The sequence below is a fragment of the Schistocerca serialis genome, chromosome 4 (assembly GCF_023864345.2).
Source record: "Schistocerca serialis cubense isolate TAMUIC-IGC-003099 chromosome 4, iqSchSeri2.2, whole genome shotgun sequence".
In the NCBI taxonomy this organism is placed as follows: domain Eukaryota; kingdom Metazoa; phylum Arthropoda; class Insecta; order Orthoptera; family Acrididae; genus Schistocerca; species Schistocerca serialis.
The window spans coordinates 688,750,092-688,774,949 of NC_064641.1; the positions used below are offsets into that span (position 1 = coordinate 688,750,092).

At 44.5% G+C, this 24,858-nt stretch overlaps 1 protein-coding gene across 4 annotated transcripts in view; it reads left to right on the forward strand.

Moving 5' to 3' along the window:
• Positions 1–24,858, forward strand: part of LOC126473185 (rab11 family-interacting protein 4) — a 939,113-nt gene that overhangs the window by 336,194 nt on the left and 578,061 nt on the right. For all 4 annotated transcript variants that reach the window (XM_050100073.1, XM_050100074.1, XM_050100075.1 and 1 more), the window contains exon 3: positions 9,710–9,803. In XM_050100073.1, the coding sequence (XP_049956030.1) occupies positions 9,710–9,803 (94 nt within the window). The remainder of the gene's footprint in view (positions 1–9,709; positions 9,804–24,858) is intronic.

Below are 24,858 nucleotides of genomic sequence, written 5' to 3' on the forward strand. Positions count from 1 at the left end.
GAAGTTCAAGGATGGTTTTTACGGCGAGAAAAATTAGAATTATTGCTGGAAAAACCCTAAAAATAGCCCTTTTCTTTTTCCTATACAAATGATTTGTAACTAAAACGTAGTCAATTTGAGCTTTATTGCTATGGTATAAAGTTCATATTAAATTACAAGCACTCACTGTTGTCTAAGCAATGTAGGTGTGTTCCTAACGTCAAAGATCATATCTATCAAAACAATGTGCGTGTGTGCGTTGGAGCACAGAATACATAGTTGGAGAAGTTTAATGTCGCGTTCCGAAACTCGCGTTTCTTTTGTATTAGTTTCGGCACGCGAGATAAAATGCATCAGTTTCCACGTCATTACATCAGTCAAACAAAAATCGCGTTACAATTCGTACGGCTTAAAAGGATTTGACTCCAAGTCATATAAAATTTAAAAAAAAAAAAAAGTTGTCTGTGACCTAATCTACTGAGTCTGGCATAAGACTGATGGAAATGCACAGAATGTCGGTCGGATGACTATTCTTCCAGCAACATACATCGGAAGCCCTCGGCATATGCACGAATATGCTCAAGATGCCATGTCGTATGTTCGTCATTATGGTACAGCAGATTTGTTCTTCACATTTACATGCAATCCGCAATGGATAGAAATCAAGCAGGAGTTATTCCCTGGGCAATCACCCATTGATCGTCATGATATTACAGCCAGAGTCTTTAGACAAAAGTTGAAATCTGTAATGGATTTCATCGTAAAACATAATGTGTTTGGTGAGACACGCTGCTGGATGTATTCTGTGGAGTGGCAGAAACGAGGATTGGCACATGCACACATTTTGATTTGGTTGGTTGAAAAGATAAGGCCAAATGAAGTTGATGCAGTGATATCAGCTGAAATCCCTAATGTACAAGTAGATCCTGGATTGCATGAGGTAGTTATCAAAAACATGATACATGGTCCCTGTGGAACTCTTAATCAAAATTCACCGTGTATGATGGATGGTAAATGTTCAAAACGATATCCACGGACATTAATATCGGAAACAATTACTGGTAATGACGGTTATCCATTGTATCGTCGCAGATCGACAGCAGACAATGGAAAATCAACAATTGTCAAATTAAATCAACAAGATATTGAAATAGATAATCGTTGGATTGTTCCATATTCACCCATTTTATCAAAGACATTCAAAGCACACATCAACGTTGAATCTTGCCATTCAGTGAAATCTATTAAATACATTTGCAAATATGTAACCAAAAGGAGTGATATGGCTGTGATTGGAATTGGTGCAGAGAATTCCAATGATGAAGTTATCCAATACCAAATGGGCCGCTATGTCAGTAGTAATGAAGCAGTTTGGCGAATATTTTCTTTTCCTATTCATGAGAGACACCCTTCTGTTGTTCACTTAGCTGTGCATTTAGAAAATGGACAAAGAGTGTATTTTACAGCACAGAACGCAGTACAAAGAGCTGCTCAGCCACCATCTACTACATTAACCAGTTTTTTTGAGACATGCCAAAACGATCATTTCGCACAAACATTGCTATATTCTGAAACGCCAAAATATTATACCTGGAATCAATCCTCAAGGAGATTTATACGACGGAAACAAGGAAAACCAGTTCCAGGATATACAGATGTATATTCCACCGATGCGATTGGCCGGATTTATTCAGTACATCCAAGCAATGATGAATGTTTTTATTTACGACTGCTATTAGTCAATGTACGTGGCCCAACATCATTCCAACAGTTACGAACTGTTCATGGTGAATTGTGTGGATCCTACAGAGAAGCCTGTCAACGTTTGCAATTGCTAGAAAATGACGCTCATTGGGAGCAAACTCTCAATGATGCTGTAATATCATCACACGCTCATCAAATACGAACATTGTTTTCTATAATCATATCTACATGCTTCCCATCAAACCCAATTGATTTGTGGATCAAGTACAAAGATTATATGTGTGATGATATTTTGTATCAAATACGGAATAGAATGGGAAATCCAAATATACAAATCAGTGAAGAAATTTACAATGAAGCATTGATTTCAATTGAGGACATGTGCTTGATAATGTCAAACAAACTATTAATTCAATTAGGCCTGACCGCGCCCAATCGTCCAATGCATGACGCTTTTAACCAAGAGTTGCATCGAGAAAAACTGTATGATCTCAACGCTTTGAAAGAATTAATTCAAACAAATCTTCCACTGTTAACTGAACAACAGAAGTATGTATTTGAAACTCTTATGAAAGTAACAAATGATGAAACTGGAGGGATTTACTTCTTAGATGCACCTGGTGGTACAGGAAAAACTTTTTTGATTTCATTAATATTAGCAACAATTCGCTCACAAAATAAAATTGCACTTGCACTCGCTTCGTCGGGAATCGCAGCAACTTTGCTTGAAAGTGGTCGAACAGCCCATTCAGCACTAAAATTGCCATTAAATATGCAAAGCAATGAAACTCCAACCTGCAACGTTTCGAAGAACTCTGCAATGGCAAAGGTTTTGCAGCAATGTAAATTGATTGTTTGGGATGAATGCACGATGGCACATAAAAAATCTTTGGAGGCTTTAGACAGAACCTTAAAAGATCTACGGAGCAATAATAACCGATTTGGTGGTGCAATGATTTTATTAGCAGGAGATTTTCGTCAAACATTGCCAGTGATTCCACGATCAACGCCAGCTGATGAACTCAATGCATGTCTAAAGTCCTCCAATTTGTGGAAACATGTCAAAGTACTTCATTTAAGCAAGAATATGCGTGTCGAGTTGCGAAATGACCAATCTGGAAACATATTCTCTAAACAACTCATTGACATTGGTAATGGCAAATTTCCTATAGACATGTTGACTGGCTGCATTAACTTTCCTCAAAGTTTTTGTCAGTTAACTCGATCAAAAGATGAACTTATTCAGAAGGTGTTTCCAGATGTTTCTCAAAATTACAGAAACCATGATTGGTTGAGCGAACGAGCTATACTGGCTGCAAAAAACATAGATGTAAATGAATTAAATTTCAAAATTCAAGAACAAATTACAGGCGAATTGAGGATATATAAATCAGTTGATTCGGCTACTAATCAAGATGATGTAGTCAACTATCCACCGGAATTTTTAAACTCGCTGGATTTGCCAGGATTGCCACCTCACAATCTTTAATTAAAGGTTGGATCGGTGGTTATAATGTTGCGAAATATCAACCAACCGCGTCTTTGCAACGGTACACGGTTAGCGATAAAAAAATTACTAAACAATGTGATAGAAGCAACTATACTCAAAGGAAAGTATAAAGGAGAAGATGTTCTCATACCGCGCATCCCAATGATTCCGACTGATGTGCCATTTGAGTTTAAACGACTACAGTTTCCAGTGCGGCTTGCTTTTGCTATGACTATAAACAAGTCCCAGGGGCAATCATTAAGTGTTTGTGGTATTAATCTAGAAAACCCATGTTTCTCACATGGTCAATTGTATGTTGCCTGTTCCCGTGTTGGAAAACCATCAGATTTGTTTATCTATGCGCCAGGTAATCAAACAAAAAACATCGTATACCACAAAGCACTACAATGATAATAATAATAATTATGATTCACATGATTAACAATAAAGCGATTACTTACTTTTAAATCCTTATATATGTTTTATTTAATTATTTTTTATTCACAACGCCCTATCACCAGGGTGACGGTTCTGTTCAGGAGAATTTTTTTAAATACGTAGGCAAAAAAACTGCCATATTACAAATCTTTTTGACAGGACGAAGTCTGTCGGGTCAGCTAGTTATTTAATGTTAATGTTTTGTATTTTCATATTTACTTACATTCGTCATTAGCTTATGAAACAAATATAAATTAGTTTACGAGATGTGAAGTAAATATATCTGAATGCCAGTTTATCAATAATTATTTAATGTTAATGTTTTGTATTTTCATGTTTACTTACATTGTATTAAGGACTCTGCCATATGCAAAACAGAGAATTTCAAAGGGATTGTTAACATTACACCCACCTATATTTAAGAGGTCAGATTGACCGCACCACGGTGTTAGTGTCCCGTGTATGCCACTACGTTAGTTAAAGGTTAAAATGCCCCCGTAAAACTGTAGTCCCTTATTATCGCCGAGTCGATGTGCGCGTAATGCACAGCTTAAAACATATTCTTACTACTGCACTTGACTGTCCTCTAGACAGCTTGGCTTTCGCTCCACATGAAACAGAATGCAGTGAGATTCCAGAAAACGCGGAAGAATACATAGTGTAATGTTTACATCAGTTTTATTCTTATGATGAAGGAGCAAAAGCACTGCACATGCTAAAATTACCTGCGTTCAGGTTCAAATGCTGAATTTGAAAACACTTATTTAAGCATTCGAATATGGCCAACCCAACACCACGTGAAACAACCGATTTATGCCATCACATTCTTTTCGTTTTTTTCGCTTCCCAATACTGCTTCATTCTCGTTGCCTCGTGCTTACTTGTATATTCTACTGGCAACCCATCACATTTTGTACTTTCTCCCTGAATTCATATGTGTTTTCTATGCCTCTTTTTATTCACTCTTTTTAAGGAACGATAAAATGTAATCCTCCTCTTTGTCATTGTATCTATTATATTCTCGTTTGTTTTTTACGCCACCTTTTTGCTTATCTATTTCCAAATTCCATTTTCATATTTCGCGCCCAAAATTTTTCGATTTATTCCTATTTCTTCTTCTCTAAATACTTAACTTTTGGGCTGTGTTTATGGCGAGGCATTCTGAGCTATATGGACGCCCAGTTTTAATTGTTGTAATGCCTCAGTTCTGTTTTAACAGGTAAGAATTTTTTATTGTACGTGTTCTGTGTTAAGTGGAATGCCAATTCCATATTTTTGGTTCTGTTTACGTTAGATGGTTCGTACAGAGAATGTGGTTCAAATGGTTCAAATGGCTCTGAGCACTATGGGACTTAACTTCTCAGGTCATCAGTCCCCTAGAACTTAGAACTACCTAAACCTAACTAACCTAAGGACATCACACACATCCATGCCCGAGGCAGGATTTGAACCTGCGACCGTAGCGGTCGCGCGGTTCCAGACCGTAGCGCCTAGAACCGCTCGGCCACTATGGCCGGCGGAGAATGTGGCATATGAAATTTATAATCCGGTTTCTTTCTGCTACTTCTTCGAGAGTGTTTATCTCTCTCCTTCCTTCTTGTAGGATTTGTTTCATTCTTGTAAATTCTTTGCTAAGATTGTTAAATCATCAACAAAAGCTAAGTAGTCAGTTTAAAGGCTCTCTCTCTCTCTCTCTCTCTCTCTCTCTCTCTCTCCCTCTCTTACCATTGTCTCCAAAAGACAGCTGAATGAATATGAAGACAGTCCATCCCCCTGACTCACCCCTGTTTCATATTCAAAAAGTTCTAATATTAAACCTAAAAACTTGCCTTTGGAAATTGTATTAATCAAAGCTTGCTTAACGACTACCATTTTTTTGTCGGGCCCAGAGTCTTAAGGGACAATGAATAGTGTATCTATAGGGTTTTTTTCATTTTTTTTAATCAACGAATTTATATGTTTTTGCGCTTACCGATAAGTTTTGACGAGCAGCGCTTCGCCATGTTCATTCCGTACACTCCCTCAGGCCTGAGGTGTAATAGGTTTTATCGAAGGAATCCGTAGTGTAGATAAGTTTTTCGCACGGTCTGATTTCGTTTTTCGTACGGAAAGTAAGCTTTTCTCAGTGCGGAGGGTGAATAGTGACATCTGACGAGTCGGCAGAGTACTACAAGGGAAAGTGCGGCATCGCTACTTGAGGCGGGAGCCACCTGGTAGCTACAGGCGGAACCGAGCCATGACCGCAGCAGTGCTCGGATGCGACAGCGAGCGGGAGTGGAAACAGAGACGACAAGGAGAACACCTCAGACGGCCAACCAGTTTGGCTTATATTTGGCAGGACGCTTGTGTAGAAACTAAAATGAAAGGCTCTTAAGATATATTTTAGCTCAAACCCCCCGCCCCCACGGCTTTTTGAAAACCACTCCTACGTTTCATGACGCGCAGTCAAGTCAGAATTGCCAAGATCAGTAATTGAAACTTGACGTTTTTCATCATGTATGGCGTCCACATACACATAACTTCCTGGAAATCGCGGAAAGAAACTTTTTCGACTGCCCCTTGTATACCTATAAGTTAAACAATCGTTATTTTTTCCGCTTCTCGTCATTCCTTAGTTGCTTCAAAATTCATGGAAATATTCTCCGTCTTTGCAACTAAATGAAAGGAAGAGTCCGTTTTTTTAAAATAGGAACCCCCATTTTTATTACATATTCGTGTAGTACGTAAAGAAATATGAATGTTTTAGTTGGACCATGTTTTTCGCTTTGTGACAGATGGCACTGTAATAGTCACAAACATATGGCTCACAATTTTAGACGAACTGTTGGTAACAGGTAGGTTTTTTAAATGAAAATACAGAACGTAGGTACGTTTGAACATTTTATTTCTGTTGTTCCAATGTGTACCTTTGTGAACTTATCATTTCTGAGAACGCATGCTGTTACAGCGTGATTACCTGCAAATACCACATTAATGCAATAAATGCAAATAACATCCGCACTGGCGGAATGTTACGTGATACCACGTAGTTATACGTTTGTGACTATTACAGCGCCATCTATCACAAAGCGAAAAAAGTCGTCCAACTAAAACATTCATATTTCTTTACGTACTACACGAATATGTAATTAAAAAAATGGGGGTTCCTATTTTAAAAAAAACGCAGTTGATATCCGGTTGGCCTGTGGCAGCGCCTTCTAGCGGGCCAACCATAGCGCCATCTGGTTTCCCCCTTCAAGCTAGACAAGTTTCGTTTTTTCGTTTGATGCTTATTTCGTGATATATTTGGTCCGGTTTTTTATGTTACGTTTTCTCTTGTTTTTCGGATTAGATACAACTTTTGTAGCACAAGTTTCGTGAGATTAAAAATTATCGCTTGCTGTTACTATTTCCATTGTTGCTAGTCCGTGTGTGTTATCCTGGAGATGTGTTCATTCGGTCTCCATACTCCGGAAAGCGGCCATCTGGAGAATGAGAACCGAATGAAGGCATCTCCAGGCCCACACACATGGAGTAGCAATAATGGAAATCGTAAGTAACACCAAACGACAATTTAGACCCACGAAACATGTACTGCAAAAGTTGTTTCTAATCTGAAAAATAAGAGAAAATCATGAGAAAACGTAACATAGTATTATATTTGTAACTATCACATAACGCTTGTATTACAGATCACTGAAGATGTTTCATAAATGAAAGAAACGAAAAAACTACCTTTTATTTAGTTTCAAAGACGGAATATACCTCCATGAAGTTAAACGATGTACAACGAAAACGCCGCTGGCATAGCGACCGAGATATCTGGCTGCGGAGTGGAGAACCTGTGTTCATTTGCATATGCCTTCTGAATTTTTCTATTTGTATTTTTTCCCGTTATAGAGATGGGTAGTAGTAGACGTTCAGGAAATCATAAGGTAAAATAACAAGTGGCAAATAAATTTCTCAAACGACTTTCATCACTAAAGAAATAAAAAATTTCATCCCGGTCGCTTTACAATAGCTCTTTCACTGGCTCTGAGCACCATGGGAATTAACTGCTCAGGTCATCAGTCCCCTAGAACTTGCGAGGTGCCGAGGCTAACAGTGTATTTAACCTTAAATTCTTCTCGAATCTTCACATGGAAATGATGCTCTAAGCCCCCCTTTTCTAACTCCTACTTTTGCTGTTGCACATGGATTAAGAAGAAACGCGAACTGACTGTAATGGACCCTGTAAGTGGAGTAGAAAAGAGTTTGGCACCTGCAACAATTTAATCGGATACAAATTAAGGAAAGTTTCATTAACATAGTGAGAAATAAAAGGGTTGCTCTACCGATCTACAGAATGGAAGTTCTGTCCAAAATAACAATTTGATTTATTATGACTGAACTCAAAATAATAAACAAAACACACGAAACATTTACAATACATCAAATTGGATACTCAAATAAATGCCATGAAGGTGAAGTTGTCCATAAACTAGATTCTGACATTTATGACGAAGTGGTATGTGGAGCCAATTCCTTGCAACTCAAATCTTAAGGGAAACACCCAACCATCCCAACATTAATAGCTGCTACAGCAGTGAAAACTCAGACAATGAACACCCAAGACAGAACGAAGTTAGAAAAGACGAACAGGCGCGCTCTGCTGAGCTCTGATTATGGCCTAGCAAAATTCCCTGATTTGCCGGTGCTGCAGACGTACATTACCGAACTGTCTTCTTAACTGCAAGGACACGATATGGCGTGCCGGAGGCGATGGCTGGTTGCTTCGACGTCCCGTCGTGGTGATGATAATGTCGCGAGTATAGCCCGAAACAAATTCTCCTGGTCTGGTTGTTCCTAACAGCACAAATACGCCTCTGAGGAAAACGAAGAAGGCTCTCTACACAATCACTGACGGTACAGTGAGTGATTTTAACAAGAGAAGTCACACAATAGCTCCAGTACAGTCAACTTTAGCCAAAACTGCTCAAGACGGACAACATAGGCCGCTTGTACGCAGAACGCTCAATTGCCAACTGTACTCGGAAAGTTACGTTGAAGTCGAAACTTCAGCAACTTCGTCAAACAGTGACGATTAAATGAAAGTATATTAGACAGCCAACGGAAGGCAGGCTGTCCAGAGCAACGAGAACTCAGTCTTGTAACCTACTCTGACCGAAAGCCGAGAGCCGACCCTCTCAAGAGCGCCTGTACAAGCCGAACACAGAACATTCTCGCCCCCACGACAGTGGCTGTGGTTAAACGTTCCAATCAGCAATTCGAAAACCGACGGAAAATTCCACTCTATTGCCGACGCACTACTATTCCACCAATGGACATACTTGGCGCCAATTTCTGCGCCGATTTTGCTATGTTACAGAGCTATCCTCTGAGCCAGCCAATCACAGTTATGATTTTGCAGAAAACGCGGGAATTTGCCCGCCAAGACTGCCTGGGAACACAAGTCATTCCCACGCCTCGCTGGTAGCCCGCCAGAAAATGTTTTCAGTAAGTTTCTGCGAAGTAACGGAATCTCTAGCCCAGGCGCTCCGTCAGACGCCTGTGGGCATGTCGCTCCCGCTCTTATGACAATGTCGGCGTTTGGAAAGCATCCACTCGACTCCCTCACACCCATCAGCTTAACCCATTCAAGTTCAGCAGAACCACCTGTCACCGGACCACCCGGGTGACGAGAGACGCTGCGTGGGAAGTCCGCGTGTGAAGGAATAGTGACTTTTGACCGCATGCAATTAGAGAGGAAAACCGAATTACTCAGAGTAAGATAGAAATATGAGAGGGGGCTCATGCCACCTCTCAAACTTAGAACTACTTAAACCTAACTAACCTAAGGACATCACACACATCCATGCCCGAGGCAGGATTCGAACCTGCTACCGTAGCAGTCGCGCGGTTCCAGACTGTAGCGCCTACAACCGCTCGGTCACCCAGGCCGGCTCTGATAATGTTTTGACTCATCAGTGCAGATGTGTGGAACAGCTGGGGAGACTATTGCCTCCCTCTGAGCTGAGAAGCGGTCACAGCTGCTGCAGTAGTGCGGCAGCTGTGTGTGTGCAGTGGAGTGGAGTATAGTGCTGTGTGTGCTGACCTTGTGCGTTCTCTCGTCTTCCGCAGGAGGTGGAGCGCGCCCTGCGGCAGCTGGACCCGGCGGGACGCGGCCTACTCGGCTTCCGGGACTTCTGCGCCGGCGTCTCCGCGCTGCTAGCAGGTACGTACTCCTACTCCAAGCTGCTCCTGCCTTGTATACGAGTTCCTACAATCAGAGTAAAAAAATAAACAAACACGCGCGCGCACACACACACACACGCACACACACACACACACACACACGATACACCACTTTTATTTACGATGAAGGTCACTCCAAAAGAAATGCACACTTTAAAAAAAAAAACAACTTTTATTCTATATATTTGAAAGTTGTCCAGTGTGTAGATGCATCCTTTAGGAACAAGATTTCTCCACATAATTTCCATCCCTCTCAACTGCCTTACGCCATCTTTGAACCAGCGCCTGTATACCCACACGGTAAAATTCTGGACCAACCTGTTGGAGCCACTGTTTGGCAGCATGCACAAGGGAGTCATCATCTTCAAACCTTGTTCCACGAAGAGAGTCTTTCAGTTTCACAAAGAGATGATAGTCACATGGAGCCAGGTCAGGACTGTCAGGTGGGTGTTTCAGTGTTGTCCTTCCGAGTTTTGTGATTGCTTCCGTGGTTTTTTGACTGACATGTGGCCCTGAATTGTTGTGCAACAGCGAAAAATCCTGCTTTTGCCGATGTGGTCGAACACGACTCAGTCGAGCTTGAAGTTTCTTCAGTGTCGTCACATATGCATCACAATTTATGGTGGTTTCACTTGGCATGATGTCCACAACCAAGAGTCCTTCGGAATCGAAAAACACCGTAGCCATAATTTTTCCAGCAGAAGGTGAATTTGCATGATGCCACTCCATTGAGTGCCTCTTCGTCTCTGGTGAAAAATGATGTTGGAGTGACCCTCTTATTTTGTCTGGAACAGTGGACGGCATTGGCCCGCTCAACTCTTACGTCCTTATCTACGTGTATATTCCATAAGTCATGCTGCAGTGTGTGGCGAAGGCTACCCTCTGTACCACTTTCACTTCCCCTTTCTTGTTGCAGTTAGGGCGAATGGTTCGCGGGAAGAAAGATTGCCGATAAGCCGCCGTGTGTGCTCGAATCTAATTCTGTTTTCATGGTTTTTTCACGAGATGTGGAAGCAATATATTTGTTGACTCTTCTAGGAATGTACACACTCGGAATTTTAACAGTAGACTATGCCGTGACGCAGAATGCCTCTATTGCAGCGACTGCATTCTAAATGAACCTGCGACGAAATGTGTTGGTCTTGTTTGAATCTTCTCTTTTTCCCCTGTAGACCCTATCTGCTAGGAATCCCATACTGACGAGCAATATTCAAGTACTGGTCGAATGCGGATTTTGTAAGCTGCCTCTTGTTGTTGTTGTTGTTGTTGTCTTTGGGGAAGGAGACCAGACAGCGAGGTCATCGGTCTCATCGGATTAGGGAAGGACGGGGAAGGAAGTTGGCCGTGCCCTTAAGCTGCCTCTTCTGTCAGCTACCTACATTTCCTGAGAATTCTTCCAATGAATCTCGCTGATATATGCCTTACCCGCAGCTAATTGGTTCAAAGCAACCAGAAGGAACCACTATGACCAAGGTAGTCCAAGTGTTGTGGTTGGCAGGAGAGCCAACACCGTGTTACAAGAGGAGCCGAAAGGCACGCGTTTTAGCTCACGCAGGCTGGCGTGAGGTCTGGAACAGGACAAGGAAATTAGAATTTAGAAAAAACGGACGTAGCTGGTGGAGTACTTAACTTTAATCCATTAATGGTGAACGTCGCTCTTGACTGTACATGATTCAGTATCAATAGTAACTGGTAATGGCGCCTTGCTAGTTCGTAGCAAATGACGTAGCTGAAGGCTATGCTAACTATCGTCTCGCCAAATGAGAGCGTATTTTGTCAGTGAACCATCGCTAGCAAAGTCCGTTGTACCACTGGGGCGAGTGCTAGGAAGTCTCTCTAGACTAGACCTGCCGTGTGGCGGCGCTCGGTCTGCAATCACTGATAGTGGCGACACGCGGGTCCGACGTATACTAACGGAGCGCGGCCGAGTTAAAGGCTACCACCTAGCAAGTGTGGTGTCTGGCGGTGACACCACACCAAGAGAAACAAAATATCCGAATCACAGTCAAGGAGGCTGTCGAACTACACGCCTTACTGGACAGCAGTGGCAACGCTAGGAAAGGTACACTGCCGCGCAAATACGCTAATCTCCAGGGCAGGTAACTGAGGCGTTAGCGGCCACTAGGCAGAAAAATATCGCTGGTTGAACTTCACCAATAACAACACAAGGAATTCAATGATTAATAATAAGAAGTGGAGGACGGCTAATTAATTTCGGCTACTCCAAACACTCCACTCATTGCTCTTCGTCTCAGCGACCCTGCGAGCAGCAAGGCCGAACAAACGGCGTGATCTCAAAATAGGGGAGGTTTCACTACTGGGTTAAAGTTTACTCAACACAGACGTCCTGGATCCGGTGTACAATGAGGTTGTGGCCTTCGCAACTACAGCCTCTCGATCCGGCAGTGCCTGCATGCTGCCAGCGCACCTTGCATGTCCTCGCCCTGCCGGGCCTCACCGGTACTCCGTCCCAATCCAATTCCCCGATACACTCCGACCTGGAAAACAATTGACGTCCTTCCAAAGATTGAACCACTGTACTAGATATAGATAACCGCTGCTGCTGCCACTCACGGACAGACAACGCTAGCAAACGTAGCAGCGCCAGTAAACACAAGAAGAAGACAAGACGCCATTCTCCCTATTACTCGATGGCAACCTACCAGCGACACCAACGGGCGCCGCAACACGGCTCAGTTGTAGTGTAGACCAATTCGAATAAAACATTCCATATTGGTTTGACAGAAACAGATTGTTACAGGAATAAGTTCAGGTTACGCGTATTGGTACTCTGGTTGCTGTGGATTTGTTTATCAATTGCTATTTTATCATCTTAGTTGTGCTTCAGTTAAAATGATTGGATTTTTCAGCTGTGGTTGTGATTTGTTGGCCAGTTCTTGTGTACAGTGTAAGCATAGACTTAACAGGGTCTTCTTCCAATCTTATTGGAAGAGGTTCCTTCGCTATAAGGTAGGGCATGTTATTCCTGTATGTCGGGACCTCTGTACAGTTTAGTCGTCAGGTGACACGTCATCTAATTCAAACATTACCCACAAGATGGATTAGCAGGTATGGTCACGTTTCTTGCCTAAGAAGGTCCCGGACTTTACCCCTTTGCCTGTGGGGATGGTTGAAAGGCGAAGTCCACGAAGAAAAAGTAAGCACGAGAGACAAATTGATCGTTCGGATTGTGAATAGTCCTACACTCATAAAATAGCACCAAGAAGACGACCTCAGAAGAGCTACACGTGATGTTGCTGGCACGTCATCTCTAGACGGGACGAAAGTCTCTGTTCCCCGGATACCGGAAATCGGCTCTAGTGTCCACAGCAGCTAAGACGTGGAGCATACAGGTACTACCAGGAAATGATACGACGCTACCTGAGCGGTGACAATCTTAGTACTAAACAGTGACTTTTCAGTAACGACAACAATTCAGAGCGACTATAGTAGCAGACGGTTAAACATCTCGACATTTCAAACGCAAGTGGCAGAGCATCCAGAGGACACAAAGGACTCCCTGGTATCAGCTCGGACGGTGCAGTGGAGCACCTCACAGTTCGGACCACAGCTTTCCACGCGCCGGATGCAGACTCCCACAGTTTCCCCAGAAGAAGCGGTCCGAGTGCGCAGCAGCAGGTAGCAGCAACCAATACACCCAGTTTCACGCTAGTGAGATGCGCATTTCGCGCCCGCTGCCTGACATCACCGCAGCTTTCGCTCCTCTGTGAAGCGACATTTCGTGAACTACTTGCCGAGTTCATGAGAAGTGGGACTCCCGCTCTGAAAGCCGCCACAGGCCTCTCATAGGTTACAGCAAGACTGCCGTACCAGATTCTAAAGTGCCATTATAGTAAAACCACTTCAGTCAGCTCTGTGAGCAACAATTAATCGGTACACTGTGCTGAACCTGTAGTCTTAAGTCGAAGACTGCTTCGGCGCTGCTCCACGCTACTTTGTCCTGTGCAAGGCCCATCACCTATGAACTACTGCAATCTATGTCTGCTTGAATCTGCCTGTTGCGTTCAGACCGCACTTCACCCAGCTACCAAACTGATCACTCATTGACGCTTCAGGATGTGTCGTATCAACCGAGTTCTTGAATGAGTTTTTTTTTTTTCCTTCAGTTAGGTTCAGTACCTCTCCACAATTCACATTCGTACAAGCCCACAATCCAGAGAAATGCCGTAAGACAAGAGTTCGTAATACTGAAATTGATATTCGATGTTAATAAATTCCTCTTTCCCAGCAACGAGTTTCTTGCTGTTACCAGTCTGCATTGTATATCATTCTACTTGGGCCATCATCGGTTATTTTGCTGTCCAAGTAGCAGAACTAATCATCTACTTTTAATGTGTCATTTCATAATCGATTTCGGTCAGCGTCGCTCGATTTAATTACATTGTAATCTTCTTTCAGGACACTACCTAATCCTTTCAACTAATTTTCCAACTCATTTGTCGTCTTTGACAGGATCGCAGTATCACTGGCAAACCAAGTTTTTATTTTTTCTCCCTGATCTTTAATCTCTCCTTATTTCCTTTACGGCTTGCGCAATGCAGACTGTGAATAGTTCGGCGGATATTTCTCAAAAACTGTCTCCCGTTCATATCCTGCTGTTCTGCAGTTTAACATTTGGCTTCCTGTGTTTTATCTCTCTCACATTCATAATTTCAAAGAATGTTTTGCAGCCAACACTGCCAAACACTTTCTGAAAATTTGCAAATGCTATAAACGTCTGTTTTCCTTTCTTCAGTTTGTCTTTTAAGACAAGTCGTAAGGCCTGTACTGCCTGTGTTTCCTCACATTTCTCCGGAACCAGATTGTTCTTCCCCGAGGTCGGATTGCCTAGTTGTTCGATGCTTTGGTAAATAAAATGGGTCAATAAATTACAATCATGATTTACTAAACTGAAAGTTCGGTAATATTCGAACCACTCAGCGATTACCTTCTCTGTAAATGTATTACATGCTTCTCGATGCTTGAGGGTATTTCGCTTGTCTCATTTGTCTTCCATGGGAGGTGGATTGGACGGTCGTTTGTGTTCTTTTAGCGTTATATCAGATGGTTCTTTCAGTATGGTAGCTACCATCTCAACTTCATCTACTTATCCTTCTACTCCTATTACATAGTCTTCAAGTTCGTTCTCTTTACTATTGATGAAGCATTCAAGTCATCCCACCAAGACAATTACCATGCTTCATGGGGCGACACACCTGCAGAAATGTATAAAACACTTTTCAGTGCTGTAATAAACGCCAATGTTTCCACCATTAGTGCAAGACAACACAACCTTCTTGTCGCAACTCTGTCTGATAAAAATAGATACATGGCAGATAGAAACCACAATTAAATAGAAATAAATCCATCGAATGCTGTTGTCATCATCATCGATTGTCTCAGTGAACTTTAAAGAAATAGTGACATCATGAAAGAGATGTTATTTGTGTATTATTTGATCACATGCAGCTCTCAACAAACAGTCCACAACGGACGAAGTACGTAGATTTTAACTACTCGGCAGGGTCGCGCTTTGCGAACAAACTGCTCCAAATAGTGAAACAATGTTTTCAACTACTGATAAAACGCAAAGACACAAATACGTCTCTATGCTGTTAATACGCCCAGCTATTATGTTCTTAGATATTCTAGAAACAATGGCTTTCCTTTTTAATAGGATTTACCTTGTTTAAGAAACATTCCATACTTCATAAAAACGTTATATCACTTGTCTCTTCGAGTGAAAATGTTCGTAAAAATATCTCTGCTACTGATTAAAAACGCAGACCATGACTGCAGATAAAGCGCTGTTCTTCGCAAAATTTTGAAATGCGGCTATGTCGTAATTACATTTAGCGTTTTCCGGAGTTTTTGCAGAATAGTACATTGCGAAATAAGCAAAATTTCATTGTACCCACCGTTACAGAAGGTACCCAGTTTCATCAAAAAATGTTCATCGTATTACATTTAAAAAGTCACTGGCGGTTTATTATATCAGTGGATAAAAAGTTATCGGAGTATTAATCACACACAGTATAAGTAATGCATCTGCTTATTGTCTGCCGTCCCAAACTTTGTTTCGATACAGTAATCAGCTTGTAAATGCTAGAAGTATGATGGGGGATCACACTTGAGATGTGGATAGAATGTCCTTTCTAAAGATTTTGCTTTTCGTTAGAAATGGAGATCATTGTCGACTCCATTTACAGACCATGATAGTACAGTGCCTGTGTTGTTGAGAGGTACGATGCATAGTTTCTTCCGACGTGCATGCATGTCCGAAGGAGCAGGCACTGGAGTGACTACAGCCGTTATGAAGCACATGAAATGTATTCGCATTTGCGGATACCTACAACAATGAATAGACTGACAATGAAAATTTGTGCCGGACCCGTACTCGAACCCGGATTTCCGGCTTATCACAAGCGGTCGCCTTATCATTAGACCATCCAAACACGATCCACGGCCACACTCAAAAATCCGTATGTCGTCAGCCATGTGTCTACAACCTGCAATCGTACATTTATTATGTATATTTCCGAGAAGGGGAGAGATTTTAACTGATTGTCGCTTGCCCGCTTTCGGCGAATAAATTATGGATGGATGTCTGAAGGAACTTTGCATTGCACTTGAAACCAGGTGGTTGTCAAGGGAAGGCAGGATTATGTTAAGATTGTGGATGGGCCTGAAATCAGTTAACTATTGGTTGCCTTTTACAGTTACGCACATTTATTTTTAAAACAGTAATTCCAGACTCAACAATAAATTTTAAAAAATGCCACACGTTATTTTGAAGGAATAAACAACTATGTAAATAATAGTGTTTTCAGTGCGTTACAATTTAGCAATCACCATAAAATACAGATACACATAATGTTTAAAAAAACTAGCCACTGTGATTATGGCTGAAGGCTTACACGTCAGGAACGGCAATTATATAAAAATTTAGAAACCTGCTGAAAAACAGCACATACGAGCAAAGGTTAATTAAAAGAAACAAGCAACCGACCGCCAAACAGGTGAAATAAGATGATGGTAAAACTTGTAACACAATCCTTAACTGCTAGATTTATTTCCAGAAGGCGACCAGAGCTATTAACTAGACATACATAACCTTTAATGTAGGCATTGCAAGGTATGGTAATAAAAAATACAATAATAAAACACAAGGAGCAGTCACAGACGGTGCTCCAGGAATCGACCTCTCAGAAGGTCCGGCAACAAACACTTTCGCGAGCGATGATATAGGCAGATAAGATGGTAACTCACACTAGTGGCAGTCTAGCGAATGACTAATGATAATCTTCCTGAAGCTACCTGACATCCGATCAACCAAATGCAACGATGGAACAACACGCCAAAGCCGGAAAGGCGGAACCGGCGGTCTGCACTACGTCCAGAATACTGTGTTTAGAATACCCGCAACGAGAAAGGTATCATTACCACCACAGTAGAGGAATCACCAACCGGTCTAGAATAAAGGAAGCTGTCAAAACTACACGCGTTACCACACAGCAGCAGCAAGGAGAGGAAATGTACGCAGCCATTACACACACTAACCCCCAGGGCAGGTAACTGGGGCGTTAGCGGTCACCAGGCAAGAAAAATTACCGCTGGTTGAACTTAACAAATTGTAACAAGTTGAACGCAGTAAATAGTAATAAGAAGTGGAGGAAAGATAATCGGATCCGCCTTCCCCAAGCACTCCACTCGCTGCTCTGCGCCTTGGTACCACTACGAACAGCAACACGAACCCAAGTCACTGGAGAATCGCGAGATGTCACAATGGTGGAGGTTTCTCTACTTGAATTGAAATGCACTCAAAGGCTGCAGGATCTGGCTTACGATGAGGTCGTGCACCTTCGTGACCACAGCCCGTCCATCCGGCAGTCCATGCATGCCGCCAGCGGTCCCGACGAGACCCCGAACTGCGCGGACCTGGCTCCTCCTGAGTCCCCAACTGAACTGCCACACTCACACGACACGGAAAAACGACGACGACACCCCAAAGATAGGGCAACAGTTATTACATATCGATAACCGCCGCTGCTGCCACTAGCGGACAGCAACGCTTACGAAACGAGTGGCGCCAGTCAAGACGAGAAGTAGACAAACAACCACAACCATGCCAACTAAAGGATACAGTCTGGCCTCCAACAGAGGGCAGAAACCTACAAACTGCGCGGACATGGCTCCTCCTGAGTCCCCAACTGAACTGGCACACTCACACGACACGGAAAAACGACGACGACACCCCAAAGATAGGGCAATAGTTATTACATATCGATAACCGCCGCTGCTGCCACTAGCGGACAGCAACGCTTACGAAACGAGTGGCGCCAGTCAAGACGAGAAGTAGACAAACAACCACAACCATGCCAACTAAAGGATACAGTCTGGCCTCCAACAGAGGGCAGAAACCTACAAACTGCGCGGACCTGGCTCCTCCTGAGTCCCCAACTGAACTGGCACACTCACACGACACAGAAAAACGACGACGACACCCCAAAGATAGGGCAACAGTTATTACATATCGATAACCGCCGCTGCTGCCACTAGCGGACAGCAACGCTTACGAAACGAGTGGCGCCAGTCAAGACGAGAAGTAGACAAACAACCACAACCATGCCAACTAAAGGATACAGTCTGGCCTCCAACAGAGGGCAGAAACCTACAAACTGCGCAGACCTGGCTCCTCCTGAGTCCCCAACTGAACTGCCACACTCACACGACACGGAAAAACGACGACGACACCCCAAAGATAGGGCAACAGTTATTACATATCGATAACCGCCGCTGCTGCCACTAGCGGACAGCAACGCTTACGAAACGAGTGGCGCCAGTCAAGACGAGAAGTAGACAAACAACCACAACCATGCCAACTAAAGGATACAGTCTGGCCTCCAACAGAGGGCAGAAACCTACAAACTGCGCGGACCTGGCTCCTCCTGAGTCCCCAACTGAACTGGCACACTCACACGACACGGAAAAACGACGACGACACCCCAAAGATAGGGCAACAGTTATTACATATCGATAACCGCCGCTGCTGCCACTAGCGGACAGCAAAGCTTACGAAACGAGTGGCGCCAGTCAAGACGAGAAGTAGACAAACAACGACAACCATGCCAACTAAAGGATACAGTCTGGCCGCCAACAGAGGGCAGAAACCTACAAACTGCGCGGACCTGGCTCCTCCTGAGTCCCCAACTGAACTGCCACATTCACACGACACGGAAAAAACAACGATGACGCCCCAAAGATAGAGCAACAGTTATTACATATCGATAACCGCCGCTGCTGCCACTAGCGGACAGCAACGCTTACGAAACGAGTGGCGCCAGTCAAGACGAGAAGTAGACAAACAACCACAACCATGCCAACTAAAGGATACAGTCTGGCCTCCAACAGAGGGCAGAAACCTACAAACTGCGCGGACCTGGCTCCTCCTGAGTCCCCAACTGAACTGCCACACTCACACGACACGGAAAAACAACGACGACACCCCAAAGATAGGGCAACAGTTATTACATATCGATAACCGCCGCTGCTGCCACTAGCGGACAGCAACGCTTACGAAACGAGTGGCGCCAGTCAAGACGAGAAGTAGACAAACAACCACAACCATGCCAACTAAAGGATACAGTCTGGCCTCCAACAGAGGGCAGAAACCTACAAACTGCGCGGACCTGGCTCCTCCTGAGTCCCCAACTGCACTGCCACACTCACACGACACAGAAAAACGACGACGACACCCCAAAGATAGGGCAACAGTTATTACATATCGATAACCGCCGCTGCTGCCACTAGCGGACAGCAACGCTTACGAAACGAGTGGCGCCAGTCAAGACGAGAAGTAGACAAACAACCACAACCATGCCAACTAAAGGATACAGTCTGGCCTCCAACAGAGGGCAGAAACCTACAAACTGCGCGGACCTGGCTCCTCCTGAGTCCCCAACTGAACTGCCACACTCACACGACACGGAAAAACAACGACGACGCCCCAAAGATAGGGCGACAGTTATTTCATATCGATAACCGCCGCTGCTGCCACTAGCGGACAGCAACGCTTACGAAACGAGTGGCGCCAGTCAAGACGAGAAGTAGACAAACAACCACAACCATGCCAACTAAAGGATACAGTCTGGCCTCCAACAGAGGGCAGAAACCTACAAACTGCGCGGACCTGGCTCCTCCTGAGTCCCCAACTGAACTGCCACATTCACACGACACGGAAAAAACAACGACGATCCCCAAAGATAGAGCAACAGTTATTACATATCGATAACCGCCGCTGCTGCCACTAGCGGACAGCAAAGCTTACGAAACGAGTGGCGCCAGTCAAGACGAGAAGCAGACAAACAACCACAACCATGCCAACTAAAGGATACAGTCTGGCCTCCAACAGAGGGCAGAAACCTACAAACTGCGCCGACCTGGCTCCTCCTGAGTCCCCAACTGAGCTGCCAAACTCAAGCGACACGGAAAAAACAACGACGACGCCCCAAAGATAGAGCAACAGTTATTACATATCGATAACCGCCGCTGCTGCCACTAGCGGACAGCAACGCTTACGAAACGAGTGGCGCCAGTCAAGACGAGAAGTAGACAAACAACCACAATCATGCCAACTAAAGGATGCAGTCTGGCTTCCAACAGAGGGCAGAAACCTACAAACTGCGCGGACCTGGCTCCTCCTGAGTCCCCAACTGAACTGCCACATTCACACGACACGGAAAAACAACGACGACGCCCCAAAGATAGAGCAACAGTTACTACATTTCGATAACCGCCGCTGCTGCCACTAGCGAACAGCAACGCTTACGAAACGAGTGGCGCCAGTCAAGACGAGAAGTAGACAAACAACCACAATCATGCCAACTAAAGGATGCAGTCTGGCCTCCAACAGAGGGCAGAAACCTACAAACAGCACCAATGCGACTCGCTGCACAGCTCAGTACTTCTGAAAAGTACATGCGCTGCAGTATCAGTCTGCAGCTCGTGGTCTAGTGGCTAGCGTTGCTGCCTCTGGATCACGAGGTCCCGGGTTCAATTCCCGGCGAGGTTGGGAATTTTCTCTGCCTGGGGACTGGGTGTTTGTGTTCTTCTCATCATTTCATCATCATCATCATCATCATTTGTGACAGTGGCTAGATTTGATTGTGAAAAGAACTGGACTGTGTATAAATTGGGTCTTAGTACCGGCGCTGATGACCGCGCAGCTGAGCTCTCCACAAATCAGACATCATCATCATCATCATCATCAGCTGCAGTGTCATGTTTATCCGCCGATGGCGGGCAATGTGTCGCCTGCACGGGAGTATACATAATGAATGTACGAGAACAGGTTGTAGACACTTGGTTGACTACATGTGGAGGTTTAGGTCTGGCCGTGAATCGTGCTCAGATAGCCTAACAGTAATGCGAGCACTTGCGATAAACGGAAATCCTGGTTCGAGTCCCGGTCTGGCACAAATTTTCACTGTCTTCATTCCGTATGGAGCTGATGGTTGTCCATATTCGCAAACGCGAATGCGTTTCATCATTTAGCGACGTGTAGATCTTTAGGTGGTGAGCATTCCCTTCCCTTCGATGAAAAGCCACGAGACTTTCTCTCAGTAAGGTTGAAATAGCCTATTCAGCATAACACTCTAATTACTATTTCCAGACAGGAGAAGACAACCACGAACCATATTAACAACTGAAAAGCTGTCTTACTGAAAAATTTCAATACTATACGGCGCAACAGAATTGAAGGATTGCGTTTTGGAAACAGCGTAATTGGCTCCCATTCCGACGCATCAGTTTGAGATTCGGCTCATAGGTATCTAAAACTTTCCTTTGTAATGGTGCAAAAGCGTGTCGGCCTGCGACGTCATTGTCGGCTCAAAGACGCTTCAAATAGCAAAGTGCCGACACATGCGGACAAAAAGGACATAGCTCGGAAGTTCATGTGCCGTGTGTCCAAAATGTCTTCCTATTGCTCGTCACACTGTGAATTGTCGTTTCCAACCCCGAAATGTGTGGGAATCAACGTCTCAAGGAAAAGGGTGGTTTCATTGTGGCCCTTTACACCACGTCCAGGAGCTTTTTGTGTCGATTTTGAGCGGCGGTGTGTTTGAAATGTTTTCCTCGGCCACCCACAAGAAAACCGTATCATTTCTACGCTGGCGTCTCGCGATTATGACCCCCATAGCAGAGGCTTCAAAAGAAGAGGTGAAATGTAGGTAACAGGGGCTGCGACAAGCTTCTCATCGTGTGACGCATGTCCATGGCGTCGTTGGGAACAATTGTGGTGAAATTTGGTGCCAATGTGACATCGTTAACGCACTTCATACGTAACATGAATTTCTGAGTTCTGGCCTTTCTTTCGCATGTGCCGACACTTTAATGTGTGAAACGTCGCCGAGCCGAGGGCGGCGTAGCTGGGCGACACGCTTTTGCACCGTTACAAAGGAAGGCCGTGGGCACTTTTGAACCAAATGTTAAATTTATGCGCCGCAGAGGGAGACAACTGCGGGATTTAGAAAAAGTGAGCCTTTTGTTCTGTTGCGCAGCGTATTTGTCAGCGATTTTCGAGACTCTTTCTCATCCATTCCCAGCTCGCTACTAGTGCTGCGTTTGAGAACGACATGAACGGCTCTAACATTTAAGTCACAGCTCGGGAAATCTTGGGCCGATACGATGGGAGACTTCAATCTTCCATTGCAGCAGACTCCATTACCGAGATGAGAAAGGCCCCAAGTGGCTACACACACACACACACACACACACACACACGACTCGCTACCTCGTTATAGCAAGTGACTAAGCGAACCAGCAGGCCCAGAGCCGTCTCAGGGAATTTCTGCGGCGTCACCTCCGCCTGTTCAAAAGGCGTGGCAAGCGATTACGTCACGCAGTATTGTGACAGGCAGTGTACTGCTCACTAATTTAAATTGCAATCACGTACGAGCACCTCCCCTTTACTTAACGTTATACACTGATCCCGGAGAGGTGGTCAGTGAAGCCTTATCGACGTGTTACACTACTGGCCATTAAAATTGCTACACCACGAAGATGACGTGCTACAGACGCGAAAGTTAACCAATAGGAAGAAGATGCTGTGATATACAAATGATTAGCTTTTCAGAGCATTCACACAAGGTTCGCGCCGGTGGCGACACCTACAACCTACTGACATGAGGAAAGTTTCCAACCGATTTCTCATACACAAACGGCAGTTGACCGGCGTTGCCTGGTGAAACGTTGTTGTGATGCCTCGTGTAAGGAGGAGAAATGCGCACCATCACGTTTCCGACTTTGATAACGGTCGGATTGTAGCCTATCGCGATTGCGGTTTATCGTATCGCGACATTGCTGCTCGCGTTGGTCGAGATCCAATGACTGTTAGCAGAATATGGAATCAGTGAGTTCAGGAGCGTAATTCGGAACGCCGTGCTGGATCCCAACGGCCTTGTATCACTAGCAGTCGAAATGACACGCATCTTATCCGCATGGCTGTAACGGATCGTGGAGCCACGTCTGATCCCTGAGTCAACGGATGGGGACGTCTGCAAGACAATAACCATCTGCACGAACAGTTCGATGACGTTTGCAGCAGCATGGACTATCAGCTCGGAGACCATGGCTGCGGTTACCCTTGACGCTGCATCACAGAGAGGAGCGCCTGCAATGGTGTACTAAACGACGAACCTGGGTGCACGAATGGCAAAACGTCATTTTTTCGGATGAATCCAGGTTCTGTTTACAGCATCATGATGGTCGCAACCGTATTTGGCGACATCGCGGTGAACGCACATTGGAAGCGTGTATTCGTCTTCGCCATAGTGGCGTATCACCTGGCGTGATGGTTTGGGGTGCCATTGGTTACACGTCTCGGTCGCCTCTTCTTCGCATTGACGGCACTTTGAACACTGGACGTTACATTTCAGATGTGTTACGACCCGTGGCTCTACCCTTCATTCAATCCCTGCGAAACCCTACATTTCAGCAGGATAATGCACGACCGCATGTTGCAGGTCCTGTACGGGCCTTTCTGGATACGGAAAATTTTCGACTGCTGCCCTATCCAGCACATTCTCCAGATCTCTCACCAATTGAAATCGTCTGGTCAATGGTGGCCGAGCAACTGGCTCGTCACAATACGCCAGTCACTACTCTTGATGAACTGTGGTATCGTGTTGTAGCTGCATGGGCAGCTGTACCTGTACACGCCATCCAAGCTCTGTTTGACTCAATGCCCAGGCGTATCAAAACCGTTATTACGGCCAGAGGTGGTGGTTCTGGGTACTGATTTCTCAGGATCTATGCACCCAAATTGCGTGAAAATGTAATCACATGTCAGTTCTAGTATAATATATTTGTCCAATGGATACCCGTTTATCATCTGCATTTCTTCTTGATGTAGCAATTTTAATGACCAGTAGTGTATTTAGTTGAGTACCATATCGCGCCTCTGTAACACAGGGATGCATGCGATACAATGCAAGACCGGTATTAACAAGATAACTGACTGCCATAGGTGTCAAGGCGTCTGACTGCCATGCAGAGGATCCGGGTTCAGTTCCCGATACTGCCAGGGATTTTTCCTTTTTGGGGAGGCTGGAACAGGGTGCAGTCAGTATAGAGACGCGAACTGTTTAAATTAGAAGTAGCGTCCCCAACGGCTGGGAAGGTGTTAAGTCTGGGAGAGCGGTGAGTTGGCCACACGCCCCTCCATCTACTTTTTTGTTCAGTCTTCTGACTAGTTTGATGCGGCGCGCCACGAATTCCTCTCCGGTGCCAACCTCTCCATTTCAGAGGTCGCACTTGCAACCCACGTCCTCAATTATTTTCCGGATGTATTCCAGTCGTCGTGTTCCTCTACAGTTTTCACACTCTGTTCAAATGTGTGTGCATTCCTAAGGGACCAAACTGCTGAGGTCATCGGTCCCTAGACTTACACACTACTTAAACTAAGTCATGCTAAGAACAACACACACACACACACACACACACACACCCATGCCCGAGGGACGACTCGAACCTCC